This window comes from Berghia stephanieae, chromosome 5 (assembly GCF_034508935.2).
Source record: "Berghia stephanieae isolate SIO BIC M18660-M18661 chromosome 5, UCSD_Bste_1.3, whole genome shotgun sequence".
Taxonomy (NCBI): Eukaryota; Metazoa; Mollusca; class Gastropoda; order Nudibranchia; family Aeolidiidae; genus Berghia; species Berghia stephanieae.
In genome coordinates, this window is record NC_088364.1 from 81416839 (window position 1) to 81436342 (window position 19504).

The 19504-nt window shown below is 37.8% G+C and overlaps 1 protein-coding gene across 2 annotated transcripts in view; it reads right to left on the reverse strand.

Moving 5' to 3' along the window:
- Nucleotides 1-1778: 1778 nt before the first annotated feature.
- LOC144973709 (mitotic spindle assembly checkpoint protein MAD1-like) overlaps nt 1779-19504 on the reverse strand; it is a 30012-nt gene continuing 12286 nt past the window's right edge. For both annotated transcript variants that reach the window (XM_078916530.1, XM_078916529.1), the window contains exons 9-17: nt 14680-14741; nt 13197-13283; nt 12336-12480; nt 11915-12109; nt 10030-10121; nt 8759-8849; nt 7978-8200; nt 6639-6829; nt 1779-2761 (exon numbers count right to left, since the gene is read on the reverse strand). In XM_078916530.1, the coding sequence (XP_078772656.1) occupies nt 2606-2761; nt 6639-6829; nt 7978-8200; nt 8759-8849; nt 10030-10121; nt 11915-12109; nt 12336-12480; nt 13197-13283; nt 14680-14741 (1242 nt within the window). In that variant the 3' untranslated portion in view covers nt 1779-2605. The remainder of the gene's footprint in view (nt 2762-6638; nt 6830-7977; nt 8201-8758; nt 8850-10029; nt 10122-11914; nt 12110-12335; nt 12481-13196; nt 13284-14679; nt 14742-19504) is intronic.

Sequence of the window (19504 nt, forward strand, 5' to 3'; positions counted from 1 at the left end):
TTTGTCCTGCTCCTTGCTGGAGCTCCTTGGCTGTGAGGGAAACAGTCGAATGTATAGTTAGAGATATTTTTTTCCTTGTAAATCATCTCTCTGTTATGCATTGTATTATGTTTAGTTTACATATTATATTATATGATTGGTAAACATTTGAGTGTATTCCTCTTAGTTGGGAACTGTGCTTGTGTCTGGATGAGACTTTTAGGTGATCTCAAAATAAGTACTTAGACGGTGTGCTCTTGGAATCTACACCTGTTCCCTATTTGAACCAATTCCCCTTTGTCTTACCTTTTCTTTTGTGCTTTAATTGTAATTCTAGAACTTTTTACTATCCCATTTTCTTCCTTTTTACTGGCGCTGATATGACCTTAATGTGTTGCAAGCGCCGTAAAACCCTTAAAAACAAAAACAAAAAACACCAGGGTTACCAAATTTTGTTTTCGGGTTATCTCGTTTACAATACATCCCAAACATGCACAAACTTTGTTCCATTGGGCTTTAGTGTGTCTTCTGAGGGTGTTGAAGGTTTGGTACAACTTGGTCGGGGAAAGTGTGAAGGCCGACAGGAGGACAAGAGAAACGTGAAAGATGTACTAAGAACAAAGAAGAACCAAGTCGGGACCTTGGGTTGGGGGCGGGCAATGTGTGAGGATGAGGATTACATGGATAAGGAATAAGTGCAGGACTGTCCTAGTTAAGTCTTTTGACCAGGAAAATAACAGCAATAAAGCTGAGATTTCTTATGATGTTCTGAAATCTCAGAGGTAAAGTTTTCCAGAGAGGCAGTTACGCCTTTGGCCGGTATCTCCCTTTTTTTTCTTTTTTTTTTAACTGGCAGTGTGATTAAATCGCATAGTAAAACCCATAAAAGGAAATAAACCTTCAAAGCAAATGTCCTTAAAACTGTATTCTCTTATTTATATGACTGGAATGTCCTGCCACTGGACATAACACATACTGAATGCTTGGAAACTTTCAAAACAGTGTTGAATGCATTTGCTCGTCAAAGTAATCTGTGACTGTTCCCTGTTTTGATTGGACTGCAATAGAATATTTGCAGTGATGGGCCCGTGGGGTCTTTTGCAAATATAAGCCATTGAAGATTATTAAATCAATCTTCAACAATATTGTTCAACTTTGGGGAGTACAGTCTTCGAGTCACCGCTTCTTATCAACCTGAACAGTTGAGTTACATAAGAAGCCATTAATCTCCAGATTGTTTTGTTTTTGTGTTTTTAAGGGTTTTACGACACTTGCAACACATTAAGGTCATATCAGCGCCAGTAAAAAGGAAGAAAATGGGATAGTAAAAAGTTCTAGAATTACAATTAAAGCATCTAAGAATAAGGCAGACAAAGGGGAATTGGTTCAAATAGGGAACAGATGTAGATTCCAAGAGCACACCATCAGTGTACTTAGATCACTAAAAGTCTCATCCAACACAAGCACAGGTCCCCACTAAGAGGAATACACTCAAATGTTTACAAATCATATATCATGCATTAACAAAACATAATACAGTGCATAACAGAGAGATGATTTACAAGGAAAAAAATATCTTCTCCCAAAACTAACAATACATTTGACTGTTTCCATCCCAGCCAGGGCCAAGACAAAAACCAAGTAATCTCATTCCAAGACAGACAGAAGCAATTGGAAAACAGATAACGGGGGATAGAAGACACAGCAAGTACCTCCCACTATGGGACTCTCCAGATTGTGAGAGAGAACACATCAGATGTTATATAATTGAAGAACAACAAAACGAGCAAAACAAAAACTTTTCCATCTTGATAATTTTATTGACATTGTTGATGCGATGAGTTGATGAAAGGTAAAGGGATGATATATATAAGACATAATGAGCTACCGTAGTGGACCATGAGGCAATGATTAATGGGATGAACTAATAATGTGTGGGTGATGATCAATGGAGATTGTGACGATGCTGAGCTGATTTAAAGTCAGAATTTTCATTTTAATTATTAACTAGTTATAACTCAGACCTGACCATGATCACCATGTGAGCAGTGATCCCTTCATTGTAGGTTTATAAAGGTCAGATCTGTAGGCGGAGTTACAACACAAGACTTGCCAACCAAAAACTGATGCGAGAGTTTAGTTAATTTTTATTTTTTTTTCATATTTTAGCAGTAAAAGAACGTTTTTCAAAAACTTCCATAAAATTATATTTAATTTCTAGAAGCCTGGTTCAAAAGCTAATTTAACAACAGCAAAAAAAAAACCCACATAATTTTGAAAATTGAGCAGACTAGCTAAGAACAAAAGGATTTGAATATCCTTTGGCTTCGTGACAGCTCAAGAGCAATCCTGATAAAAAAAAAATTAATTTAAAAACGAAAGATTCTTTGAGTGTGTCAAAGTAATAGAGATCCAAAACCACTTCAAAAGCTGATTTTTAAAAAAATGTTCACTCATTTATTGCTCAAAATATATTTTGCAAGTTTTCTAATATTTCCATATTTCAGACAAAATTACATAATAAAATTGACTATTTCTGACCGATTGGCATGTCTGAATAACCTGATAAATATTAGAATAAAATCAATTTGGAAAGGCAAAGAGTCTGGCTTTTAGTGTTGACATGTTAAGAGATGAGGGTTTGTTTGCTGAAGAGATCAATGGTGACGTGACTCAGAAAGAGAGGGATGCTGTGTTCTTTCTGAAGGAATCTTTCCATGAGATCTGTCAAACTACTGGAAAAGTCTGTCTTTAACATTTGGATTTCGCCTGCTTCATTTTGCTGGGAATGGAAAACACAGGGAAAAAAAAAATTAAAATTAAAATTGTGCAGATTTGGTCTATGTGCGACGATGGGGTCTTGTGGTATGACATTCACTTTCGGATCAGAAGGCCCTGGGTTCGAGCCTCGCTTGGCGCATAGTTGAGTCCTTGAAAAAGGCTCTTTACTCACATTCTCTCACCGTACTCAGGTGTGAAATGAGTACCTAGCCGTTAACAGCGTTGTCTGTCTGAAAAAATTGTTATATCGCCTAACAGGCGTCATGTCTCGTCCCACATGTTTAGTGTTGCTGTTGGCCAGGGACCCCTAGTAAAGCGGTTTGAGCATGTTTAGTGGATATTGCTCTATATAAAAGCTCAGATCATAAGAGATATCAGACAATCTTTTATTTTGAAAAAATGTTAGAGAATTCTCTAACAGAAAATGACAAACAAACCAATGCTGAGATAAAGATTTTGCTTGCCGTGTTCTAATATGAACAAGCAAACAGTTGTAACATGGGATAAACAAACTGTGGTGATGAGCACTAGTTGATATTTTGTAACTATCAGACAGTTTTAACATTGGGGGTAAACAAACTGTGGTGATGAGCTCTAGTTGATATTTTGTAACTATCAGACAGTTGTAACATGGGATAAACAAACTGTGGTGATGAGCTCTAGTTGATGTTTTGTAACTATCAGACAGTTGTAACATAGGATAAACAAACTGTGGTGATGAGCACTAGTTGATGTTTTGTAACTATCAGACAGTTATAACATGGGGTAAACAAACTGTGGTGATGAGCACTAGTTGATATTTTGTAACTATCAGACAGTTTTAACATTGGGGGTAAACAAACTGTGGTGATGAGCTCTAGTTGATATTTTGTAACTATCAGACAGTTGTAACATGGGGTAAACAAACTGTGGTGATGAGCACTAGTTGATATTTTGTAACTATCAGACAGTTGTAACATAGGATAAACAAACTGTGGTGATGAGCACTAGTTGATGTTTTGTAACTATCAGACAGTTGTAACATGGGGTAAACAAACTGTGGTGATGAGCACTAGTTGATATTTTGTAACTATCAGACAGTTGTAACATAGGATAAACTAACTGTGGTGATGAGCTCTAGTTGATATTTTGTAACTATCAGACAGTTGTAACATGGGATAAACAAACTGTGGTGATGAGCTCTAGTTGATGTTTTGTAACTATCAGACAGTTGTAACATAGGATAAACAAACTGTGGTGATGAGCACTAGTTGATGTTTTGTAACTATCAGACAGTTGTAACATAGGGTAAACAAACTGTGGTGACGAGCACTAGTTGATATTTTGTAACTATCAGACAGTTGTAACATGGGGTAAACAAACTGTGGTGATGAGCTCTAGTTGATGTTTTGTAACTATCAGACAGTTGTAACATGGGGTAAACAAACTGTGGTGATGAGCTCTAGTTGATGTTTTGTAACTATCAGACAGTTGTAACATGGGGTAAACAAACTGTGGTGATGAGCACTAGTTGATATTTTGTAACTATCAGACAGTTGTAACATGGGGTACACAAACTGTGGTGATGAGCACTAGTTGATATTTTGTAACTATCAGACAGTTGTAACATGGGGTAAACAAACTGGTGATGAGCTCTAGTTGATGTTTTGTAACTATCAGACAGTTGTAACATGGGGTAAACAAACTGTGGTGATGAGCACTAGTTGATATTTTGTAACTATCAGACAGTTGTAACATAGGATAAACAAACTGTGGTGATGAGCACTAGTTGATGTTTTGTAACTATCAGACAGTTGTAACATGGGGTAAACAAACTGTGGTGATGAGCTCTAGTTGATGTTTTGTAACTATCAGACAGTTGTAACATTGGGTAAACAAACTGTGGTGATGAGCTCTAGTTGATGTTTTGTAACTATCAGACAGTTGTAACATGGGGTAAACAAACTGTGGTGATGAGCTCTAGTTGATGTTTTGTAACTATCAGACAGTTGTAACATAGGATAAACAAACTGTGGTGATGAGCACTAGTTGATGTTTTGTAACTATCAGACAGTTGTAACATGGGGTAAACAAACTGTGGTGATGAGCTCTAGTTGATGTTTTGTAACTATCAGACAGTTGTAACATAGGATAAACAAACTGTGGTGATGAGCACTAGTTGATGTTTTGTAACTATCAGACAGTTGTAACATAGGGTAAACAAACTGTGGTGATGAGCACTAGTTGATATTTTGTAACTATCAGACAGTTGTAACATAGGATAAACAAACTGTGGTGATGAGCTCTAGTTGATGTTTTGTAACTATCAGACAGTTTTAACATGGGGTACACAAACTGTGGTGATGAGCTCTAGTTGATATTTTGTAACTATCAGACAGTTGTAACATGGGATAAACAAACTGTGGTGATGAGCACTAGTTGATATTTTGTAACTATCAGACAGTTGTAACATTGGGTAAACAAACTGGTGATGAGCTCTAGTTGATGTTTTGTAACTATCAGACAGTTGTAACATAGGATAAACAAACTGGTGATGAGCACTAGTTGATGTTTTGTAACTATCAGACAGTTGTAACATGGGGTACACAAACTGTGGTGATGAGCACTAGTTGATATTTTGTGACTATCAGACAGTTGTAACATGGGATAAACAAACTGTGGTGATGAGTTCTCGTGGATGTTTTGTAACTATCAGGTTTCTTGGGCATTAAAGCCCAAATCTCATCGTTATTTGAATTTTGGTACTGTCGTCATTCCAATCCTGGAAGCTCACAAGACAGTTCTGTGTGTTCAAGACTGGAATAAATTAACTCACTCAATCCGAGAGATTTTTTTCTACTTTTCAAAATTGGAAAATATGTATTAAAAATGAGCATGTGATGCATAGATAGTCTTATTCAACTACCATTAACACGTACAAACTAAAAACATTAGCTGTGATACTATACTTATAATTTGTCTCAGAAAAATGTAATAAATAGGCATGGGGTAAAAGTAACCTAGGTAAACTACGGATATCGTCGGTGTTGGGGTTGAGTGAGTTAAGATTAATGGGAATAGTTCACAAAACAATCCCAGGAGCAACGTCCCCAATTGCCATGACTGGGTACATCCAAAATCTCCCACGGATGCCTGTATTGGATTTGGATCCATAATCAACAGAAGACAAGTGGTTTCTAATATATGCATACAAATACAAATACACATGTACACACCACACCCATCATCATCATCATTTGCCTTTTTCACCCTGGGTCAGGGTATAGGCCACAGACAAACAGTTTCCATCCACACACACGCAAACAAGTACACAGACACAATGCACAAAAAACAGAGAGCAAATACTAGGCTGTTTGAAGATCTAAAGTGGAAAACATGAAAAAAAATAAAATAAATAATGCAACATTTTGAAAAAGACTTCCCGACCAACAACCATTGTATGTATAACAAATACTTTCACATTTTACCCCAGAATTAAATATATTTTTACACATTTTCAAAAAGAAATTAAAAAAAAAAAATTTCAAGAGGACAAAAGAATATGGACAGAGGTCAAAATAATATGGACAGAGGTCAAAAGAATAAAGACAGAGGTAAAAAAAATATGGAATGCTTTTTTGCAGCCCAAAACTCTTGCCACTCAAAATGCATGTCCCTTCTTGAATTTGTAAAAATACAAGAAAACCAAAACAGCTCCAGTAGCGAATGCCACTTTTTGCTAAATATCATTTTTTAAAAAATATTCTTGTAAATATTTCTATATTTGCATATTTTGTACAAAATTATTCATAAAAATATGTCATGTCGTACTGATTGGCTAACCTGGAAGCTTCTCAATTTAAATTAAGGAAGAGCCTGGTGTTTAAAGACTGTCTCACCTGAAACCAGAGGTAGTCATTGGGAGAGGTTGAGTACAGATTGGATAGTCGATATTGATTGGAGCAAGGAATGTCAATGCGGTATCCAGTTAACTGGTAACAAATTTCACGGAATTCCCGACTGGTTTTAGTGTAGACCTCCATCAGTCGCTGGTTTCTTGTCTCTTGTCTCTTCAGCTGTTGTTTCATGGCTGGTAAAATATAGCAATGTCACATTAATGCTAGGCCACATCATTACTATATTAATATTCTGTCTAATATTCTATATTCAATACATCCAAGTATATCAATGTTATGTCACATTAATGCTATGCCACATCATTACTATATTCATATTCTGCCATATCAATACATCCAAGTATAGTCGTCGCAGGTCACAAAAATCTCCATTGATGAATGCATTACTAAATTCAGTTCCTTGGTTTGTGCAATTACAAAGTTGAGCTTTTATATAGCGCAATATCCACTAAACATGCTCAAAGCGCTTTACAAAGGGTCACTGACCAACAGCGACATGCAACATAAAGAATGAGACATGACACTTGTTTGGCGATAATACAATTTTTTTTTTCGACAGAAACAGCGCTGTTAACAACCAGGTACTCATTTTACACCTGAGTAAGGTGAGAGAATGTGAGCAAAGAGCCTTTTCCAAGGACTCAAATATGTGCCCAGCGAGGCTCGAACCCAGGACCTTCCGATCCGAAAGCGAGTGTCATACCACCAAACCACATAGCCGCACAAAGACCTCTCCACACAGGACTGGTATTTCAGTGTTGTGGCTTGATGTTTTAATAAATTGTTTGATTTTGTGAGTTTTAATATTACAGAGTATTGTCATTATCATAGTGTTCATTGTGGTAGACACAACTACTAAGGGACAGAATCTGTGATAAACGCATTCATTCACCTCAGACAATGCAGGATGAATATAGTCTAAGTCCAATAGATTTGGGTTTGACTCAGAAGAAATTGGTAACAAGTTAATTTTTATTCTGATGAAACAAGATCATGTTATGAGCCTCTCATGAAAAATCCAAAAAAGTCTGTCATGTCAATGGGAAAAATAGATTATAGCCGTTTTAACTTAAATTCTCTTATAATATAATAATAATAATATAAAATTATTCTCTATTATAATATCATAATAATAATAATAATAATAATAATAATAATAAAAATAATAATAATAATAATAATAATAATAATAATAATAATAATAATAATGATAATAATAATAATAATAATAATAATAATAATAATAATAATAATAATAATAATAACAGCAATAATAATAAAGAATAAGGTTTAAATAGAGCAGGAAAAAATACACACAAACCTTCCAATTCCTTAGTCGGTGACGGTTGTTGTAATCTGTCATTGACCTGCATGGTCAGGTCGTCTACCCGTCCTTCACTCTGCTCCAGGATCTCGTTCCGTTTTCGCAGACTCTCATTCTCAGATGCCAATTTTTTCACCAACTCTTTCCTGGCAGCCTCGGCCTCTGATATTGGATTGTTGACTAACTGGAGAATCTTGGTCTTGGATGGATCATAGTCACCCTGGACAAACAAATAGAGTAAACCTGATAATTACCTGATACACAATCGAGGAAAGAGATGAAGCAGATGAAAAAGAAGGAGGAGGAGGAGGAGGAGAAGAAGAAGAAAAAGAATAAGTAGAATAAGAAAAAGAATAAGTAGAAGAAAGAAAAGAATAAGCAGAAGAAGAAGGAGGAGGAGGAAGAAAAAAAGAAAATGAACCAACTTGGCAGCAACAGGTTTGTGTCAGTCACATGATTGGTGTTCATCAATAACTACAAATTTCATTTCAAGACCTTTGAGGTTTCCATACCAAGCTTTTGATTGACATCAACAAACTCGGTGCTTTGGTTCCAATGCAAATTGTTTAATGTTAAAATCTACAGTGATTTTGTTCAGAAACCCAGAAAATGGCTGGCAAGTGTATGGATACAACTTTCACATAGAACAAGTTGCTTGCAAAGCACTTTTTTTTTTTTTACTAACATCGAGTTGCACAGTAATATCTAGTTTGGCTGAGTCAATTTTGATAAAGGCAATGACTTGACTCATCAAACTAGTGACAGTTTTAATACCAACCTGTAACTGTCTTTGTTCTATTCGTGCCTCCAGCACATCTCTCTCCTCCTGGACTTTCAACAGCGAGCTTTCTAACACAGCAATCTGCTCTCTGAAAAAAAAAACGAAACCCAAAAATACGAGATATCATTCCATCAATTTTTCTAAATGCTGACATTTCCTACTTTTTGGATCACAGTCGTAGTTATAGTTATTTATTTTTTGACTGAATAAGGAAAAAAAGGGAGCACAGAAGTTAATTTTAACTGTCTTTGTTATAAGTGGGCTTCATGGGTGACAGTTACTCAATGATATTAATCCTGCAAAGGCAGGTGCTCAGAAAAAAAAATCCTGCAACTACCAATAAGAGGAAAAAACAGAAGTGCGGTTAATTATATAAACTACTATAAACTAAATATAAATGGCGACAGTTGCCGGTTTTTTTTCATTTTCGAATTCCGGCCAGACAAAAAAAAAACCGACGAGACCTCTTTTTCAAAAATAAAAATCCGGCCATGCCGGATTTTTCCGGCGAACTTTCACCCATGGTGGGCTTTAAAGTACACAAGAAAGTTAAAAGCTGAGTTCTACGACTAAAGATTATCACATTCTAAAACACACAATAAAACAGTTACAGCAGTGAATTGCAAGTATAAAGACTACTGGAATCTTTAGAACACAATTAAACAGTTTGAATAATGAATTCCACAACTAAAGACTACATAGAGCTAGAATTCATCCTGGATTCTGCAGACAGTAACTATTAATTGCTATCCTTTTGGATAGAACAATGGTCTACAGCAAAGATTTACTCACATTTCTTATGGACCCAGCTACCCAACCACTACTGGGTGAACAGAAGGGTCAGAAAAAAAAAGTGGCCAGAACCAATATCAGACCCTTCATTTGTGAGGGAAGGAAAAACAAAAAAAACAATTGAGCTTTTATATAGCACAATATCCACTAAACGTGCTCAAAGCGCTATACAAGGGGTCCCTGACCAACAGCAACACGTAACATGTAGTACGAGACAGAACGCTTGTTAAGTGATATTACAAATTTTTTGTCGGACAAAGACCACGCTGTTAACTGCCAGGTATTCATTTTACACCTGAGTACAGTGAGAGAATGTGAGTAAAGAGCCTTCTCCAAGGACTCAACTATTTGCTGAGTGAGGCTCGAACCCAGGACCTTCTGATCCGAAAGCGAGTGTCATACCACAAGACCACATAGCCGCACAAGAGAGGGAAAGGCTGAACCAATAATTGTTGAATAAAGAAATGATGAAGTACTTCAACTGTCTGATGTGATCCATGTCTTGTCGTTGCACATGGCTACTGTCCACACCTCCTGATGTCTGTAAAACTTGTAACTGTTGGTACACCTGGAAATATATTTCATGTTTTTATTCATTTTTTTAAAAATGAGCAACAACTTAAAATGATATACACATTTTGTATCGAAATTTTTAAATGTTCCAAAAAAAGAAAAACTTGAAACTATGAACGATCTCAGACCTGTTGCACTGACTTCAATAGTCATGAAATCTTTAGAAAAACTTGTTCTTGTTAAAATTAGGAATCAGTTTATGCCATTGAGTGATAGTCATCAATTTGCTTACAAACCAGGACGTGGCGTAGAGGATGCCATTTTGCTGTTTACAAACAACATCTACAGGCATCTAGATCACGCTAGGAGCTATTGCAGATTGCTTTTTGCAGATTTTTCTTCAGCGTTCAATACAATGCAACCTCAGTTGGTTGTTCAAAAATTGACTAGTCTGAATTTAAACAAGTATATAATTGCTTGGGTGCTCGAATTTCTTACGGAGAGAGCACAATATGTTCAATTAGGGCAAAACAAATCTTCCTGTATAACTACAAATACTGGCGCTCCTCAAGGTTGTGTATTGTCCCCTGTATTATTCACAATATACACGAATGACTGTAGAAGTCAAAACCTGAGTGTACCTTTAATAAAGTTTGCAGATGACACCGCTCTTCAAGGCCTCATAACAAATGGCAACGAAGTGGCTTATAGGCAAGAAATTGATAGATTTGTGTCTTGGTGTGATGCCCACCACCTAGAGCTTAACATAAGCAAGACAAAGGAGCTAGTGATTGACTTTAGGAGAGTGAAGGAACCGATAGAACCGTTAAAATTAAAGGACCAATTCGTCCAGCGAGTTCCTTACTACAAATACCTTGGTGTAACGATTGATGACAGGCTCAAGTGGGATGAACACTTGAAAATAATTAGGCATAAGATGTGCAGACGTACATATTTTTTATCGAAACTCTCTCAGTTTAGAATAGATAAAATCCTCTGCACATTATTTTATAGAGCAGTAATCGAAAGTGTTTTGTCATTTTGTATAACAGCTTGGGGAGGCAATTGCTTAGCAGTGGAAAGGAACAAAATAAATTCAAATATTAAAAAATCCATTAAACGCTATATAAATGATGTTGACGATGTAGATCTTTTATACGAGAAATTTTGTATAAATAAAATAACTAAAATATTAAATGACCAGTATCATCCACTAAGACCATCAATTATTATGTCAGAAAGAAGTGGTCGCCCTTTCTCTATTTCAACGAAAACAGAGAGACACCGAAAATCTTTTCTGCCGTCCAGTATTAGGCTTTATAACAACAAGCAATAATCATTTTATATAATTATTTCTCATTTTTACTTTTTAAAAATATAAATATTAATTTATTAATTTATTTGTTTTGCAATCTTTTCAATTTTCAATTTATAGTGACAGTTTTAACTATTTTACAGTGTTGAAATTATTCATATTATAAAGCGCAGCTCTGGTTATAGAGCTGCTCCTTTTTTATATATATACATCCTATTTCCATTGTATTTTTATCTTATGTGTAAATTATAACACGTCTGTACAAAAAATTTCCTTTTTGGGATGCAATAAAGTATTATTATTATTATTATTATTATTAAAATCAAATTTGAAATTTCTGTGATTGGAACTGAAAAAAATTGTAATGTAGGGAAATATATTAAACACTATCAGTTTTGTTCAACCCACTGACTTTTTACGTTTAAAAAAAGTTAACAACTCTATCTGAATACTCATAGATTAGGTGCTGTCCCTATTTTAGAAATGTCACTACCACCAGCCCACCGTACACCCAGCAACAACTTAAGACAAACCTTATCGTATGACATTTGGATAGTTGCCAGTTTCTCCTCTGTCGCCACCAGCTGGGTCTCCATTTGTTCGTTGTGGCTCTGATATCCCTGAACCGTTTCCTCCAGACTCTTGATGCGTCGCTGATTCTCAGCATCCACATTGACAGTTGCTTCACTCTCATAAGAATCCAGAACATTCTTGTAACTGTCTCTCACCTTAGATGACGACAAATACCAACATCGTTATTACTGAAAGACACTGGTAGCAAGTTTTTAATTTTTATGCAATATATTTTTTATTCTTGAAAATTCAAGAAGAAAAGTTTCTCTGAGAATGAACAAAGGAAATTTTATTCATTAAGTTCATCTATTTTATTTACAAAGGACTCAAATCATGTTTAAGATACAACCATTACGTGATTGACATGTGAAAACAACAAACCTCTGATGTCAGCAATAATTTCCTTTTCAGTCGTTTGATTAAATCGTTTTGTTGCTGGATAGTCCTTCTCTCAGCACTCACATCAAGAGACAATTGTGCCTTTTCTGACAAAGCTTGTTCAAGTTTCAGCTTTTCTGAATTTAAGCTGGGAAGACAAAGAGAGAGCAAAAATTACCCTGAATTGAATATTTTCCTCAATAACTGTCATAATCATAATGCACCTGTAATGAAATTTCTGCAGATCATTTTCATATTTAGTGATGACAGTAACCGAACCATATCTCCTTGTAACAAAGTGACTCAGCATTGCGTCCTTGAATAAGGTAGTGACCAGTGATCAGATGGTCTGAGGTTCGATCCCCAGTCAAGGGCGACTGATTTTTTGGGATGGTTTTTTTTTTCTTGTATTTTTCTTTATTGCTTTGTCTGGCACCTTTCATTCACACTTGTTCAGTTCTTTATGAAAATGCTGCAGAGAGTATGCGTATTTCATCAAGTACTTGGTGAGCTGATTTTAAAATGCCTAGTACATGTTGTGATTACCTTCAGAGTGAGTGTGTATGTGTGTGTGTGCGTGTATGTGTGTAAATGTGAGTGTTTGTGGGTATAGGGAACTTAGCATTATGCAGCTCAGTGTAGTGTACAATAGTCAAAAGGGTAGGAAAGGTGTTGTGCTTTAATATAAGCTAAAAATAAAAAGTTTATCCTACACAGTGCTTGCATGCTTAGTCAGATGTTCTTGATTTATATTTTATTTTATGAATAGTTACAAGAGAGAAGCAATAGAGCAAATTTCTGCCGTTGAGAGTGTCCAAAAGGTGAATAGAGATATTCCTTTTTTTTTTCATTTCATTATCTTACTTTCTTTCCAAATCTCCTTGTTTCAACAACATCATGGCCTGGGACGTCTCTAATTCATTAATCCTTCTGGACAAAGAACACGGAGATCTGGGGGAAAAAATTTTAAATTCAAAATATACAGTCGAAGCCGATAATTGGAATACCTTTTTATTGGAACAGCCGCTTAATTACAATCTTCCAATTTTTTTCAATATAATTTCTACTAGGTAATTGGAATGCATGCCGGTTAATTGAAACTGTTTCAGACCATCAGCATATATTTTATGATTTAAAACAATTTACAGGTCATCACAAATTTACCAATCCCTATTGAGATGACCAAAAATGGAGTAATCCAGTATCTTCAAATGAAAAGATAAGTCTGTTAAGGGGCGGTTTGGGTCTAATTAAATTAGGAAATTCCTTTAAAAAATTGATTTTGAGATTTTGGTGGAAAAGGATATTTTATTATCTTAGGAATAACATTATTGAAGTCCAACTTCTTAAAATAGACTATAAATCACAGTCAAAAAGGGTACAGGTAGTAAGAAAAGTGTGAAAAACGGAAAGCTATTTTGCTATTTTCTCAATATGTCATTTTTCTAAGGGTATGGGATACTGTGTCAAACATTTCTCAGAATTATTCAATGAAATTGTTTGAAAATTTCCACAGTTATCACAGAGATAATGTATTATGTAACCATAGAGATATATTTTGATAAGGTATGCGTATTTTGAATTATAATCCAAATAATAAATTTTTAACACCAATTTTGTCATAATATTTTGATTCTCAACTTTATAATGTTCAAATAAAAATTCCATAAGCTAATGCTATAAAATCTCTCCATGGCGACACAAAACGTTACAATGTTGATAAGAGGGAAGATTATGGAGGTCATTCCTTCATTAGTTTTTGTGGAACGGTTACCACAAGATTGTGATATTTTCTTATGCCAGACCCTCAAATTAGGTTGCCAAACGGGTATCAAAACAGATAATTAATATTTTTCACCAAAATGTAGTTATTTAACCTATAATGACAATACAGAATGATTAAAAACGCCCAATTAATTAAATTTTTTAAAAAGTAAGACAAAGGGGAACTAGGAACAAATAGGGATCAGCTCTAGATTCCAAGAGTATACCACCAATGTACTTAGTTTGAGATCACATATAAGTCTCATCCGGACACAAACTCAAGATCCAGCAAAGAGGAATACACTCAAATGCTTACATTATACATTCAAAATAACACATAACAGAGAGATGATTTACAAGGAAAAAAATATCATCTCCCAAAACGATAACTATGCATTTCGCTGTTTCCCTCCCAGTCAAGGAGTCCAGCTTGGGCCAGGACTAAACCAAGTAATCTCATTCCAAGACAAAGACAGAAAGCAAATTGGAAAACAGCTATAAGGGGATAGAAGACACAGTAAGTGCCACCCTGCCCACTATGGGACGCCAGGAACCCCACCCACTGATAAAGCAGACATCTTACTGTGGTCGTCTACTGCCACTGGAATCAGAAGCCTCCCATCTCTGCAGTCTTGCCTGAAGATCCTGATTTTCAAAAAGAAGGAAATCTTTAAAATAATAAATACATACTAAACAGACAATTCTTCCATTTCATTGTATTAAACGCCTCCTCCATCATTTAAATAGTCAAAACTAAGAATTACTGTCAATGTGAATTTAGCAAAACATTTTGAATATAACAAAATAATAACTCTGATATTCCCATGATAGTGGTTCTCTGAAATGCATTTTAAAAATTCCTCAACATGGTTCAATACGTTACCAGTAGCAGGTAAAATAAATTGACTAAGGGTGACTATTAAAACTTTAAGAAGGATATTCTACTAATGCCAAAACAATTTTTAAAAGCACTGCATTGATTTCTAACAGTGTGTTTACTATTTGTTTATCTCGAATAAATAGTTAAAAATGCTGAAATATTTGTAGGGATCTCTAGCCGTAAACAATCGTACGGCTAGTGACCTTGGCAATGGTCATTCCTACTTCCGCTCTGCCTCGTCCCGAGCTGACCAGGCTCATATAAAGCCGAGTGGACCTCTCGATACACACTTACCTAGGACTTACCAAAACACTCCACACTTACCTACAGACTTACCTACACACTACACTTACCTACAGACTACCTACTGCACACTTCAAGCTCTACACTAAACTATCTACCATACCATATCTGTAGTTACTACAAATTTAAATTTTGATTTATTGTTTGATGGCTACTCGGGCCAGGCAGCATGGTGCGGTGAGATGTTGGAGCATGATCCGGCCATGGCTGCGGCCTTGAGGAGTGACCTATCTTTCAATAGACCATACCTAATTTTTTATTTAGTATTTGTATAATTTTGATTACCTAGTTGTTTTTATTTAGTATTTGTACAATTTTGATTTATTGTTTGATGGTCACTCGGGCCAGGCAGCATGGTGCGGTGAGATGTTGGAGCATGATCCGGCCATGGCTGCGGCCTTGAGGAGTGGCCTATCTTTCAATAGACCATACCTAATTTTTTATTTTAGTATTTGTACATTTTGATTTATTGTTTGATGGCTACTCGGGCCAGGCAGCATGGTGCGGTGAGATGTTGGAGCATGATCCGACCATGGCTGCGGCCTTGAGGAGTGGCCTATCTTTCAATAGACCATACCTAGTTGTTTTTATTTAGTATTTGTATAATTTTGATTTATTGTTTGATGGCTACTCGGGCCAGGCAGCATGGTGCGGTGAGATGTTGGAGCATGATCCGACCATGGTTGCGGCCTTGAGGAGTGGCCTATCTTTCAATAGACCATACCTAATTTTTTAGTTAGTATTTGTATAATTTTGATTTATTGTTTGATGGTCACTCGGGCCAGGCAGCATGGTGCGGTGAGATGTTGGAGCATGATCCGACCATGGCTGCGGCCTTGAGGAGTGGCCTATCTTTCAATAGACTACACATGATTATTTGTATGTTGCTTGTCATGGATTTTGATTTAATAGTTCTTTGAGCATTTAAATTTTGATTTATTGTTTGATGGTCACTCGGGCCAGGCAGCATGGTGCGGTGAGATGTTGGAGCATGATCCGACCATGGCTGTGGCCTTGGGGAGTGGCAGATCTTTCAATAGACCATACATAATTACTTGTACATTAATTTTCTTCATTTTGATTTGTTGTTTGATGGTCGCTCGGGTCGGGCAGCATGGTGCGGTGAGATGTCGGAGCATGATCCGACCATGGCTGCGGCCTAGGGAGCGACTATCCTGCAATAAACAACCCCATGTTATTATTGATCATTGCTTTGTGGTTTTATTGGTTGGAGGTCACTCGGGTCAGGCAGCATGGTGCGGTGAGATGTTGTAGCATGACCCGACCATGGCTGCGGCCTCGAGTGACAGACCAGCCAATAGATAGTGTTAGTTCCCTAGGTTTGCTTTCGAGTGGCCACTGTGATCGGGCAGCATGGTGCAGTGACATGTCGGAGCATGTCCTGACCATGGCTGCAGCTGTAGAGATGACCACTCGGAAGCAACCATCTGATGATAGTTTGGATTCACTGAGTTTGATGGTCACTCGGGCTTGGTGGCCTGCGCAGAGAGATGTTGGTGCATTATCTGTTGCGACCAAGGTTCGAGTTGGAGGACCTAATTCTCAGTGAATCGTATGATACATATTGTGATGTTTATGCTCAGGTCGCGCACCATGGGTCAGTGAAGTGTTGGTGCACGACATGGCCATGACTGCGACCTGGAGCAATTGTTTTGTTGTGAAGATGTATAGATTGTTGTTATCATTAAATTACTCTGTGATCTTTACTCTATTATATACAAATGTTCATATATTATATTTTTACAGAGCGTAGCTTGTTTGCAGCTTGATTCATTTGCTTGCTTTGGCATGAGCTTGGCCTAATTATATTGTTTTTGGCTTCATGCTTGTGCTAGTTTTATTACTTGGCTTTAAGCCCGCTTGATTTTTTTTTGGTGCTTTTAGCTTGCATTGATTGCTTGCATGGCGTAATAGTTCCTTGAGGTTACACTATGATTTGCTTCCTTGTTACTGACACTGTTTCCCATAGTCTTTTCTCAGAACATTAGGGTAATCGTGTCGGAGAACATCATGGTGAATGAATTCTAATGGACTACTATTTAGAGCAGCCCATGGATTATTGTCTCTGGGCAGACTGCCAGACAGTTCATCCTGCCCTATCAGGAGAGTATAGATGACCAAGAAAGACTTCTGTAGTACTGAGAACATCGTTAAGTTTATGAAGTCTCTACAGCCCCAGGAAGCAAATAATTATTATTTTACACTCACGGTGCCCAAAATGGAAGATACCTTCACTGATGCTCCAGAACCCAAGGACCCTTTTGATGCCGACGACCACTGCTGATATAAGAAATAAGGAAGCCTTGGCACTAGGAGACAGTGGGGATTCGAACCCAGCACCAGAGTGCAGAAATGTAAAGAAGCCCCACCATCTAAACTTTACTCAGGACGAGGAGGGGCCTATTTGAATTCAACAAGCTGCCATTTGGACTCTGCAATTCTAGAAACGCCTACAGCAGAGTAATGGACCTCGTCTTGAAGGACTTACACTGGAACTCTGTCTTGGCCTTGGACGACATCTGTGTACTGGGGAAATCCTTCCAGGACCACTTCAACAACTTGAGGGAAGTGTTCTCCAGATTTCGTGCCTTCCGGCTGAAGCTCAAACCCAGGAAATGTGAGCTCTTCAGGAAAGAAACTAAATTTCTTGGTAGGAAGGTAGGAAGAAACCAGTTGTCTATGACAGAGGAATCAATTGCCACTGTACGGGATCGGCCAGCACCTACGTCCATTAAGGAGACGGAAGTTTTTGGGCTTAGCTAATTACCACCGCTTCATCGTAAAGGATTTTGCCGGAATATCAGAACCCCTCACACGACTTCTGAGAAAGAAAATTTTCATCTGGGGTGATGAGCAGCAGGCAGCCTTTGAGGAGATCAAGCTACGCCTTACTTCCCCACCGATCTTGGCCATTCCCACTACGACAGGTCACTTCATCCTCGATACTGATGCTTCAGATTTCGCCATCGGAGCCGAGTTGATTCACATCCAAGAAGAGGAAGAGAAGGTGATTGCATATGGGAGCTTCACCCTGACACCCCTTCAGCGGCGCTATTGCACTACCAGGAAGGAGCTACTTGCAATTGTGCGCTTTACCAATCACTTCCGTCACTACCTCTTAGGCAGCGAATTCATTGTACGAACGGATCATCGCTGCCTTACTTGGCTCATGAACTTCAAGAGGATTGAGGGCCAACTGGCCCGATGGATCGAAGAACTCAGTCAATACAACATGAGGATAGTTCACCGCTCTGGTTCACTGCACATGAATGCTGATGCCTTATCTCGACCTCCCACGACGGACACTTGCCAACACTACCGTCCTCACAAGGCGTTATCAGAATTGACTTGTGGCGGATGCGCATATTGCGCCCGAACACAGGAGAGATGGGGAACCTTTGAATCAGAAGTAGACTACGTCGTCCCCCTCGGGTCCCCTGACACAATTGCCACTGGGTTGGATATTATAAACGAGGGCGGACGTAGAACACAACTCAAAAGATTGGACGACACTGCCCGAATGACGTCAGGAAGGAACTGCACTATCCCCCTCGGGTCCCCTGACACAATTGTCACTGGGTCGAATATCATAAACGAGGGGGGACGTAAAGTGCGACAGATCAGAGGATTGAACAACTCTACCCGGATGACGTCAGGAGTGAGCTGTGCTGTCCCCCTCAGGTCCCCTGACATAATTGTCAATGGGTTGAATATTACAATGAGGGTGGACACAAAATACAAGGTAAGACAAGACAACTCGACATAAGTTGGCCTTGACATTGACATGGAGGATGTCAGGAAGCTGCAGTCAGATGATCATCACATGACCCACCTGCTATTATGGTTGAAATTAGGAGCAGACCCAGAGATGTCGGACTTGATGCTGTCCGGCCAGGAGGAAAAGTTCTACTGGGTGCACCGCAACCTGTTCTTCCTGATCGATGGAGCCTTATACAGAAGAGACGAAGGCCCACGATACCTCCTTGTCATACCTACGCCTTTAACAAATTGATGTTAGGAAGGGAATTGAGCACACCGGTGGAATTGGTTATACCAGGGAAACGTACAAACCCACAGTCTCCTGAAGAATATGTCAACTCTCTACAGCAGGGTTAGAGATAGCCCATGAGACTGCGAGAACCACCCTCCGAACTGAGCTCAAGAGGACGAAGAGGGACTACGACATCAAAGCCCACGTCCATTC